The sequence below is a fragment of the Ochotona princeps genome, chromosome 19 (assembly GCF_030435755.1).
Source record: "Ochotona princeps isolate mOchPri1 chromosome 19, mOchPri1.hap1, whole genome shotgun sequence".
Classification (NCBI taxonomy): Eukaryota; Metazoa; Chordata; class Mammalia; order Lagomorpha; family Ochotonidae; genus Ochotona; species Ochotona princeps.
Genome location: NC_080850.1, coordinates 48,817,914 through 48,829,125, shown reverse-complemented (window position 1 = coordinate 48,829,125; position 11,212 = coordinate 48,817,914). Strand labels below are relative to the sequence as shown.

The window sequence follows — 11,212 nt, the reverse complement described above, 5'->3', positions numbered from 1 at the left end:
TTGCCCCTGCTCATGTGCTTCCTCACTCAGGACAGGGGACGGTCCCTCCTCCCTTGCTGCGGTATTTGGAGCACACGGGAGTCTCACTCGCAAACTCCTCCGCAGCTGTAGCATTTCCTGAAGGGACGCCAGAGGAGAGTGACGTGTTTGTGCTGCGGACATTCCTCTTTCTACACCCTGATTGAAGTGGAGCTCCTGGGAGGGATGTCCACTGCCAGACAACCACGTGCGAGTCGCTTGTTGGAGACTTCCAGCCACCTGTAATGAAAGGGCGTACCGACACAGGGGCGCATCCAGTGCCTCCAGCCCTGTGCCCCTGCGCCTGGAGGGACAGGGCAGTCGCTGCTGGAAGGGAAGCAGGAGGCAGGAGGAGGGATTGTTGGGGCAGGTGTGACGAGGCTGGCATCACACACAGCTCTGAAGGCCCTCACCTGGAGCCACGTGTTGAAGTCCGAACCTCCAGTGTGGTGTAGTTGAGGACAGAACCTCCTGAAAGAAGTTGGTATTAGATGAGGTTATGGGGTGGCACCAAGAAAAGGCCATGTGAGCACACTGCCAGCAGGTGGCAGAAGAGTCTGTTCCGGACACTGGGCTGGGACAGAACTGCCAAGAACAGACTCCCAGGCCACAGGGCTTTGTGCCAGCCTCAGCTGACTTTCAGTCACACGGTTCCCTTCCCTGTTGGTGTTAATCATGAGCCACTGTGCCAAATCCAACGTGAACCAACGTCCCCAGGACACCTGACAAGGGGGAGCTTTCCCACAGTACTCCTGTCTCGGAGGGCGCCAAGATGGCCGTTCTTCTGACGCTGTGGCTCTGGGTGATGCTGGATGCCCATTCAAACACAGCGGCCGCGTTTTCTGAAGCAATACCTCACTCAACCTATCGTGCATACGTAAGTGTGTTTGTGAATTGAATCTATGTGGAGGCTAGACTGTTCATGGCTTTTTTTTTTTAAAGATTTATTTATTTCATTACAAAGTCAGATATACAGCGAGGAGGAGAGACAGAGAGGAAGATCTTCCATCCGATGTTTCACTCCCCAAGTGAGCTGCAACGGGTCGGTGCGCGCCGATCCGAAGCCAGGAGCCAGGAACCTCTTCCGGGTCTCCCACGCGGGTGCAGGGTCCCAATGCATTGGGCCGTCCTCGACTGCTTTCCCAGGCCACAAGCAGGGAGCTGGATGGGAAGTGGAGCTGCCGGGATTAGAACTGGCGCCCATATGGGATCCCGGGGCTTTCAAGGCGAGGACTTTAGCCACTAGGCCACGCCGCCGGGCCCTGTTCATGGCTTTTTAAAAAATGTCTTTTCAGAATGCACAAACTGAAAAGAACTGGACCCACAGCACTCAGCTGTGCATGACCCACATTCAGTGACTTGTGAGTTTTGAAGAAAAGGGTCAATAAAAAGCAAAAGTATTTACAAACAGCTGAGCAGGCCGTGGGGGAAATTAAACCATTATTTTGTGGGATGGAAACACATCGTCAAACAGAACAAAAATGCTTCCAACCCTCCAACTACCCACAAGTCCATTTTGGCTGGGCTTTACAAACTGGAACCTTCGGAAAAATGAAAACAGTAATTAACGACCAATAACCTTTGTTGCTTGCAGATTTTTAAAAAAGGATTTATTTATTTAATTTGAAAAGCAGAATAGCAAAGATATATATGGAGACAAATATTCTGTTTGCTTACTTCCCAAAGAGCCACAACACCCAAGTCTGGGCCAGGCCAGACACGACCCAGGAACTTGACGCAGGTATCCTAGCTAGCTGGCTGGCAGGGACCCAAGGCTGGCAGCACCTGCCTCCCCAGGGGCGTTAGCAGGGAGCGCGAGTGGAGGTGGAGCAGCTGAGGTGCCAGTTGCCACTCCTGGTGATGCCAGCCTCTCAGATGGCAGCTCAAAGCGAGGCATCCCAACTCCAGCCCTTCGTGATTGAGTTTTGCACAGCTGGGATCTCCTGCCACATGTTCGTACAGAAGAAATAGGAAAAATACACACTAGTAGATGCTTCTCCTAGAGTCAATACAGAGCATCAGTTACTGCCTTCTCAACTTTATAATACGACAATTGCTGAGGTTACAGCAGTTCACCAGGCTTAGAGGCTGCCTGAAGACCTAGGACCACAAGCAAAAGGTAGCCTCTAGCACCCTCTTGTGGCCAATGTGCTAGTATGCATGAAGGTAAACATGCAAATCTGGAGTCGAACAAATTATCCCATTTTTGATGTACATGATATCGTAAAGTTGCTTCAAAACTTTTGCGGAAAATAGAGTCAAAAGATAATATTACTCTAGCGCAAATAATGTTGAAATCCATGCACAACTTTGACATGATTTGCAGTTTCTACTTGACACAGAGAACTCCATCCCATCTGCTGATTCATTGCTTGAATGTCAGAGCAGCTGTGCCTGGCCAGAGCCGGGAGTCAGGAGCTCCAGCCAGGTTCCCCAGGTGGGTGGCAGGGACCCCAGCCCCCCAGCCATCATGTACTGCCTCCCAGGGTGCGCATTAGCCGGAAGCTGGAGTCTGGAACCGGGGTTAGGGTCAAGCCCTGATTCTCATGCTGTGAGACTTGAATGCACTGCTGGGCTCAAGGCCTGCGCCTCCCTTCTATGGAGCAGGCAACAGTTCAGGAAGTAATTTTCTAATTCTTCAAGCCTTGGGTAGTGGGACAAATTTCATAGATTCAGAATGAGCAGGGCTTAACATTTCTGTAATTAATCTTGATGAAGGCAGCGTCCCCTGGTTGTAGTCCTGCTTTAAAGTTCAGGGGGACCTGCGGGGTGTGGAGGCATCAGGGAGAGAGAGGAAGGGACTCTGTCCCTGCTGTAGCTAGCCACCAATTCCCACTGTGTCCCTGGGTCTCCTGAACCACCCGGGGCCGTCCTTCTGTCCTTCCCTACGAGAGTTTTAATGATTCCCTGGAATGTTACCATGTGACTTCTCCCTCTTTCCAATTCTAGAAAACTGAAACCAACTCAAGACCCTGTTTCTTCCCAGAACCCGTGGACTCAAACGCCCTCGCTCAGAATGGGGTGAGGCAGGGGCCACAGCCACTGGGCTGGCAAGGGATGCAGAGGCAATGCCCATGGCAGCAGTAGCAAACGCGCGGTGGGTCACATGTAGGGGCTGCCCCTCTGGCACGTGGGCCTTGCAGTTGAGGAGGGGCTGCCCAGCTGTTTGCAGAGCCAGGGACCTGCGGAGACGTTGGAGCTGCAGAAGCCATTCTCTTGGGTGTCTCTTCTGGTGGGGACCAGCCTGACCCCCGCCTCACCACACTAGCCAGAAACCCCTCAGTTACCAGTGGCTGTGTACCAAACCCCACCTGAGCCGTGGCAACCTAGAGTCTGCATTGCAGCACAATACCATAAAGTGGTGCCACGAAATAGGAAAAGACTAAAATAAGGAACGGGATGCAGAGCTCATTGGCGCGTCAGTTCCAGTCCAGGGGCCTTCAGTCCTGGGTAGTCCCCTAGGCTGGACACCCTCAGCTGCACCAAGGCTGTGTCTTGGCCTTATTGCCAGGAACAAGTTCATGGAAAGAACACAGGAGAGCAGCACCAACAGTAGCCGAGCCAACAGGTAGGGGGTGCTCAGGGACCCTGTCCTCTGGGCCCTCCAGGCCAGCTGCCCACGGGTGAGAGCCCTGGTGTGTGCAGCTGACAGTGAGCCTTGCTGAAGGACAAGTACCTCTGAGGAGCAGACACAGTCGATCTTGACTCCCCCTTCTGATGACTGTTGTCGCAAGAGTACTGTCTGTGCCTGGTCCTCGAGACATGTTGGCGAAGTCTTCTTCAGAAACGGGGCAGCTCCCTTGTCCCAGCTCCTCGTGCTGCAACTCTGTGCCACAGCTGTCCCCTCCCTCCTCTCCTGTCGGGTCACGGCCCTTCCCGCCCACCGGGCTCACCGAGGAGCGCTGCAGCCTCGTGGCTGTTTCTCCTCTCTCTTCCGGTTTCACTGTCTTGTGGCCATGAGGAATGGGGCACATGCACACGGAGGGACCAGCAAGGCAGAGCAGGTTTCCAGCAGCCAGGAGGGGTCCTGAAAGGGCTGCCTGCCTTCTGTGTGTTGCTAAAGCAGGAAGGTCATACGCTCAGGTGTATGCTAATGAGGTATTCCATGGGAACCAATCAGGGGACTGACATCAGAGTAAACCATTTTATTTTATTTAAGATTTATTTTATTTTTATTGCAAAGTCAGATATACACACAGGTCTCAGCCTGGCGCGGTGGCCTAGTGGCTAAAGTCCTCACCTTGAATGCGCTGGGATCCCATATGGGCGCCGGATCTAATCCCGGCAGCCCTGTCTCCCATCCAGCTCCCTGCTTGTGGCCTGGGAAAGCAGTCGAGGACAGCCCAGAGCCTTGGGGTCCTGTACCCACATGGGAGACCTGGAGGAAGTTCCTGGCTCCTGGCGCAGCACTGGCCGTTGATGTCACTTGGGGAGTGAATCATCGGACGGAAGATCTTCCTCTCCTCTCTGTATATCTGACTTTCCAATAAAAATAAAAAAAGTCTCAAAAAAAAAAAAAAAAAAGACGAAGTTCTTCGTGCTCAGACAGGTCCCAGATACACCTGAAGGGTTGGATTGTAAGCGTTTCTGCTCACTGTCTCAGGTCTGCCAGGAGGTTGTCAGTGCCCCCCCCCCGCCCCGCTTCACCACAAAGCAGGGCCGGAAATGCGGTGACTGTGGGAGAACAGTGGGCTTACGTGCTCAGGGTGCAAAGCAGTCCCCAAGGCTGTCCATCCTTCACACGCCCGGGCCACATGAGAATTAGTTTCCTTTGCTGTGTACCCTGAGGTAAAGTCAGACAGACTACAGAACTAGTTCAAATTAAGGAGTAGGTAGCTTTCTCCCAGTTGAATCATATTGCCTAATTAGTGCTGGAAATAATTTTATTATTATGTTTATTTAGAAAATTTCTAATATGTAAAGAATTTTTATATAAAAAGGAAGTCAATGAAACCTACCAAAACTTACTTTTAGGAAGTAAGATAAGATTTTTTTCCCCTTAAAGATAGATTTATTTATTTATTTATTTATTTGAAAGGCAGATTTACAGAGAGAGGAGAGACAGAAAAATCTTCCATCTGCTGGTTCACTCTCCCAGTGTTCACAATGGCTGGAGCAGAGCCAATCCGAAGCCAGGAGCTTCTTCCAGGTCTCCCACGCGGGTCTCAATGCATTGGGCCGTCCTCAACTACTTTCCCAGGACACAAGCAGGAAGTTGGATGGGAACTGGAGTAGGTGAGACACAAACTGACACGTATTTGGGATCCCAGGGGACGCAAGGTGAGGATTTAGCCACTGAGTCATTGCACCGGGCCCAGGAAGTGAGATTTAAATTTACACATTTCCACTGGCAATTTCTTTTTTGGTTGTTGTTTTAAAGAAAAAAATATATTTCTTTACATTTGAGTAACTGAGTCAGAGACACAGAAAGAGATCTCTCACCTTGTTCTTCCACAAACGTGCATAACCATCACGGGGTCCAGCTCTCCCCTGTATGGCAGTGACCCCGGAGTCAGCACCTGTGGCTCCTCAGGGTGTGTTAGCAGGAAGCCGGGTGAAAGTAAGCCAAGGCATGAACCCAGGCACTGTAAATGGGACACAGGGATCATAAGTGGCAAATCAACTGAAGGCCTACCACTCCCTTCAGTCTCCAAAACAAATAAAACTCCTAGTATCCATGCAAGTGTGTCTCTAGGGTGTGCTCTTTTTAGCGCCCAAATTATCATTATTTCTAGATCTAAGACTTCCTTGTAAGAACCCTAAAGAAGATGAGGTGGCAATTGCTCTCTGCTGCCGATTGCCAAGCCCATTGTATACAGATGCCAGGGGTTACACGGTTTGTTTTACACCTGCGTCAGTAAAGGCTATTACTGCTTTCTGTGGCATCCTTTCTTGGTAAATCTTGTTCTGGAAACCAGTCAACTCCACCCTCCTGCCTATCTATAGATCCTCCTGGGATCTATTTCTGCTTCTAACTTTCAGTAGTCAGCCAAGGACGTAAGGCGCTCAAGGATTATGATGGAAAGCTTCCAAGAACAGAGATGGCCAATCCTAATCCCAGATTTTAAGATATTTATTGTATAAATACCAAATAATATTTGTTTTCTGCCTACTCAGTTCCGGGTGCTAATCAGACCACAAACAAGGGAGGAGTGAACAAGTTTCCTGCTTTTAAGAGCGCTAACAAGTGGCCCTGAGTGAGGGAGGCATCCGTGGACGTTCTGGGCAGGGGGCAGCTCTGCGGCTGGCGCTGGGCTTGGTTTGCTGTGCTCAGCCACGCCTGGTGCGCAGCCACCCACGGACAGACCAGACGGAGGTCCGGGCTCGGCGACTCTGGGCATTTAGCAGGTGACCTGCCAGGTGGGCGATTAGTCCCATTCCCATCCCATTAAAGAAAAATTCCTCGTTTTTGTCAGAACTGGTCATGCTGTCTTCTCTACTGTGACTGGAGTGTCAACTCCGTGAGGGCAGGACGCTAGTAGACCTCCTCAGAGCATAGCGGAAGCCGGCGGCAGCAGCCATGACAGGCTTTCTGAGCGAACTTACACTCCCAAGGCTGTAAATCCGTGGGGAGCGAGGCCTGACCAGCGAGGCCAGCCGGGCAGTGAAGCCTGACCAGCGAGGCCCGACGAGCGAGCCAGTGAGTCCTCCCGCGGGCGCCGCGGCTGTGACGTCAACATCGCGCGCCCCGCCGCGCCGCGGCTGAGGTGGCGGCGGTACCGGCGCCTTGGCCTTCGCGGCTGCTGTGGCGACCGGCGGCTTTCCCGAGAGCCGGGCCCAGCGCAGCCGCCTGCGGAGCCGTCAGGCCCCGGCGGAGGCCCCGAGGCCCGCGGTGCCCGTTCCCGGCTGCCAGCCAGCCAGCCTGGCGGCTCCGGGCCGAGGAGAAGCGCCCCTCAGGGCCATGTCCCGGCCGAGCAGCGTCTCCCCGCGGCCGCCGGCTCCCGGAGGTGGCGGCGGCGGCCCGGCGGGCGGCGGCCGGGCCAAGGGGCTGAAGGACATTCGCATCGACGAGGAAGTGAAGATCGCCGTCAACATCGCGCTGGAACGCTTCCGCTATGGGGACCAGAGAGGTGAGGCTCCCGCCGCCGGGCGCGGGGAGGCGGGTCTCCCGCGGGGGCCGAGCCTTCTGCCCTGTCCCGAGGAAGCGTTGAAGGACTTGGGCGCTGTGAAAACAAACAGAAAGCTCTGCGTGCACGGACGGACGGATGGGCTTTTCTTGCACCAGTTCCACTCCGGAAGTGTGTTCCCAGAGAGGCAGGAGGCGGTTGGGGAGCGTCACGCCCCGATCTCGTGTTGGGCCCCAGGTGTAGACCCCCTACTCGGGGTCACCTGCGACCCGCGCCCAGGCGGCCAGGGAGCGAGCCCGGGGGACGCCCAGCCCCCCGTGGAGAAGGGAAACGGAGTCACCGGTCACCCAGCTGACCCCAAGGGGAGTGACAGGCCCAGCATCAGCGGCCACTTCTAGGAATTAACGTTTAATTCTGGTGGGCGTTATTATTGGGTTAATACCTACTTGTTGCAGAAAACGTAAATTTGTGTTTTTTTCTCTGCCTTGTATCTGTGTGTACACTGCTTGAAAGAAAATTGCCTGTGTACACTGATACTACCATGTTGTTGTTGTTTTCTTTTTTCCGATATAGAAATGGAATTTCCTTCTTCTTTGACCAGTACTGAGAGAGCCTTTATCCACCGACTGAGCCAGTCTCTGGGTTTGGTGTCTAAAAGTAAAGGGTAAGCTGATAGCTTTCGTATTTAAAAGAACTGTTTACCAAAAAGAGGTGTGGCAGAGAGACCTGTTTTTAACTGTATTTAAATAGTTATTACCGTTTGTCATCACATTCTTAATGATCTTGCATGTAGAGGAACTGATGAGGTCTCCCAAATTCAGCTCTTTCTTCCTAGGTACCCCGTTATTATTCCAAGCTTAAAAAAAAGAGAACATGGGAGAAAAATTTTCCACCATTCTTTTAGGTTCACTGGCTGAGACCCTATAAACTTGGCTGATAAAAGAGATTGCAAAGCAAAAGCAAATTTATCAAAATGTGCATTGGTCACACAGGAAAAAGCTGAATGATGCCTAATTCAACTCTGGGGCTTGCGGAACGACAGTGAAGACTGCTACACGTGTAGGAAGTGACAAGATAGAGGAGAAGCGCTTTGGGCGTGTAGGTGTGGCAGTTTGTGCTTGGGCAAGTGGCTGCGAAGGAGTTCTAGCCAGGTGCCCTCTGGGCTCTGGGAGGAGAACTCTCCGCTTCCTCTTGAAGAGGGTGAGGACACAGTTTTTTCTTGAGTCTTTTTCTCAGTTGCCCTTGAAGTAATCCTTACTGCCAGAGTGACATGTTTAGGGTTGAAGCTTTGAACCCATTCAAAGGTAGAATGTAAGATGCAAGAAAAAAGTTGGAGTTGATTGCTTATGAGAAAAATTTTTCATTCTTAAGTCCTCAGAGCTTGCCTTCCAGGGTGTGCGTTCGCAGGAAGCTGGAGTGGAAGCAGAGGAGCTGGCGTCCTAACTGGTCCTCGGAGGGGGATGTGGGTATCCCGCGTGGCAAACCACTGGGCCAGTGCCCCTACCCGAGTGTTTTCATTGTTGATGGGAGCAAAATCCCTTTCTGGTGAGCTGATGTGTGAAAGATAACAGTCGAATTATTTAGAGAACGTCTTTTCTTGAATGCTACTGTACCACAATGGTCAGCTTTAGAATGTATGTTTTGATGTTTTCTTTCCTACCAAGTTAGTAACTGGACAGTTAGGATTACAGAGGAGAAGCCTGAGCTGGTGCTTCGTTGCTTGGGGGTCGTTGACTCGGACTATCCAGACTAACGAATGCTCACACTCCATCGCTTGGGAATTCCGATGATGGGATCCATGTAGTGCTGTTGATACTTATGTTTTAAATTGGCAAATATTAGAATATATTTATGGGGTGTGTTGTGATGTTTTCACGCATGTGCATGTTATGGAATTTGAGTCATTGGAAAGTCCATCACTTCAAATGTGTATTTTTTTGGTGAAAACATTTTAAATTTGATTTTGTAGTTGGTTATTTATTTAATTTTATTATTGCTATTTTGAAATATACCCTACTGCGCAATGCAACACCGGACCTCAGTCTTTCTGATTAACTTTAAATCCACTGATCACTGTCTTCTGTATTGATTTTTTTAAAAAAAGATTTATTTATTTTTATTGCAAAGTCAGATATACAGAGAAGAGGAGAGACAGAGAGGAAGATCTTCTGTTCACTGATTCACTTCCCAAGCAGCCACAGTAGCTGGAGCTGCACTGACCCGAAGCCAGGAGCCCGGAGCCTCCTCTGGTCTCCCAGGCGGGTGTAGGATGCCAAGGCCTTGGGCCATCCTCGACTGCCTCGCCATGTTGTATTACACAGCAGAGCAGATCTCTAGCTGGCTTGCATCCAGCCCTCTGCCAACGTGCCAGGGGAAGGTGGCCCCTGTGCTCCCCATCCCCCCGTGCCCCATCTCTCTGTGCCTCCGTCCCCCATCCCCCTGGGAGACCCGCATGAAGCTCCTGGCTTTGGCTTGGTCATTTGGAGAGTGAACCAGTGGATGGAGCTTCCGTGTGTGTCCCTGTCTTTATTTCTGTCTGTAAACTCTGCCTTTAAAATAAGTAAAACAAATCTTACACACTATGTTGGATGCTCCATCCTCACAGTGATGAGGTGACTGACCCACAGTTTGTTCATCTGATACAGAAGTGAGCACTGGTAGCCACAAGCAGAATTTTGTACTAAAACAGAAACTGTCAGGTTGTTGCTGTCTTCTTATCTTGCCTTCTGTGTTGAAACTGAATTCATGAAATTTTAAAAGGTGCTGCCCCTGCTTAGTGTGAGTTGGTTTTCCGTGTACAGGCTACATTATTCTTAAGCAACCCGTGTAAAGGTTTTAGTTTGATCCTTTACTTTAGTTGGTACCTTGTTGAGAAAAGAGAATGTATCTTGCTATATTTTATAATCCCAGCTTCTAAAGTACCTGGCATACAGTAAGTGCTTAATATATGCTGAATGAATGAAAAGACAATTAGTTCAAAGGTAAAATTTTGCAAAGCCTTCCTGAAATAATTTTTAAGGAAAGCCCTTGGAGCCTGGATGATGGACTGTTGGCTAAATCTTTGCCTTGCATGCTTTCATGTGCCCATATGGGCACCAGTTTGTGTCCTGGCTACTCTGCTTGCAGCCAGTTCCCTGCCTGTGGCCTGGGAAAGCAGTCGAGAATGGCCCGAAGTAGAGGATGGGTTGTTGCTGCCTGTAACACTGGCAACCGGTATTGGAGCAGTTGTACTTCCAGTGCAGCTCCTTGCTATGTGTCTTCGAAAGCAGTCGAAGCAGATCCAAGTCCTTGGCCCCTGCACCCACGTGGGAGACACAGATGGAGTTCCAGGCAGCTGGCATGGGACTGACCCAGGCCATCTGGGTAATAAACAGCAGATGGAAGCTCTCAATCTCCCTCTCTCCCTTTCACATTACTAAAGAAAATCTTAATAAGTCAGTAACTTTACTTCCCTAACACTGTATACTGGTTGATAAAAAAGATCTCTAATATTTCTGTTTGTTCTGAAAGCTTTTTCTTTTTTTTTATATTTATTTTATCTTTGTTTTAAAGGCAGATTTACAGAAAGGAGGATAGACAGATCTGTCTGCTGATTCACACCCCACGTGGCCCCAACAGCTGGAGCTGAGCTGATCCTAAGCCAGGAGCCAGGAGCTTCTTCTGGGTCTCCTATGTGGGTACAGGGTCCCAAGGCCTTGGGCTGTGCTTGACTGCTTTCCCAGACCACAGGCAGGGAGCTGGATGGGAAGTGGAGCAGCCAGGACTCAAACTGGCGCCCATATGGGATCCCGGCAGATACAAGTCAAGAATTTAGCTACTACTAGGCTGTTGTACATGGCCCAAAATGGTTTGTTTCTAATTGTACAGCTCCTTAATTGAAAAGTTTTTGAGGCTGAATGCCAGCTTCCTGACTTTTGCAGTGGTGTTTTTTTTTTTTTTCTCTCTATTTTACACTACACATTGCTTCTCGGCCTTTTGGCTAAGATCAGGTGTAGTATCTATTTTACACTACACCACTTGCCTGCTGTAGTTAACATTTTCTAAGGGAAAAGGCACTGAAGTAGGATGAATGATTGAATGTAACAATTGTTTTGAGGCTTCAAAAATATCTACGGGGAAGAAACCTA

At 50.4% G+C, this 11,212-nt stretch overlaps 1 protein-coding gene and 1 pseudogene across 1 annotated transcript in view; both read left to right on the top strand.

Annotated features, from left to right (window-relative positions):
- Positions 1 to 6,730: 6,730 nt before the first annotated feature.
- Positions 6,731 to 11,212, top strand: part of YTHDC2 (YTH N6-methyladenosine RNA binding protein C2) — a 52,544-nt gene continuing 48,062 nt past the window's right edge. The window contains exons 1-2 of the mRNA XM_012927329.3: positions 6,731 to 7,088; positions 7,659 to 7,749. Of these exons, the coding sequence (XP_012782783.3) occupies positions 6,920 to 7,088; positions 7,659 to 7,749 (260 nt within the window). The 5' untranslated portion in view covers positions 6,731 to 6,919. The remainder of the gene's footprint in view (positions 7,089 to 7,658; positions 7,750 to 11,212) is intronic.
- Positions 11,045 to 11,173, top strand: LOC118760152 (U2 spliceosomal RNA; annotated as a pseudogene).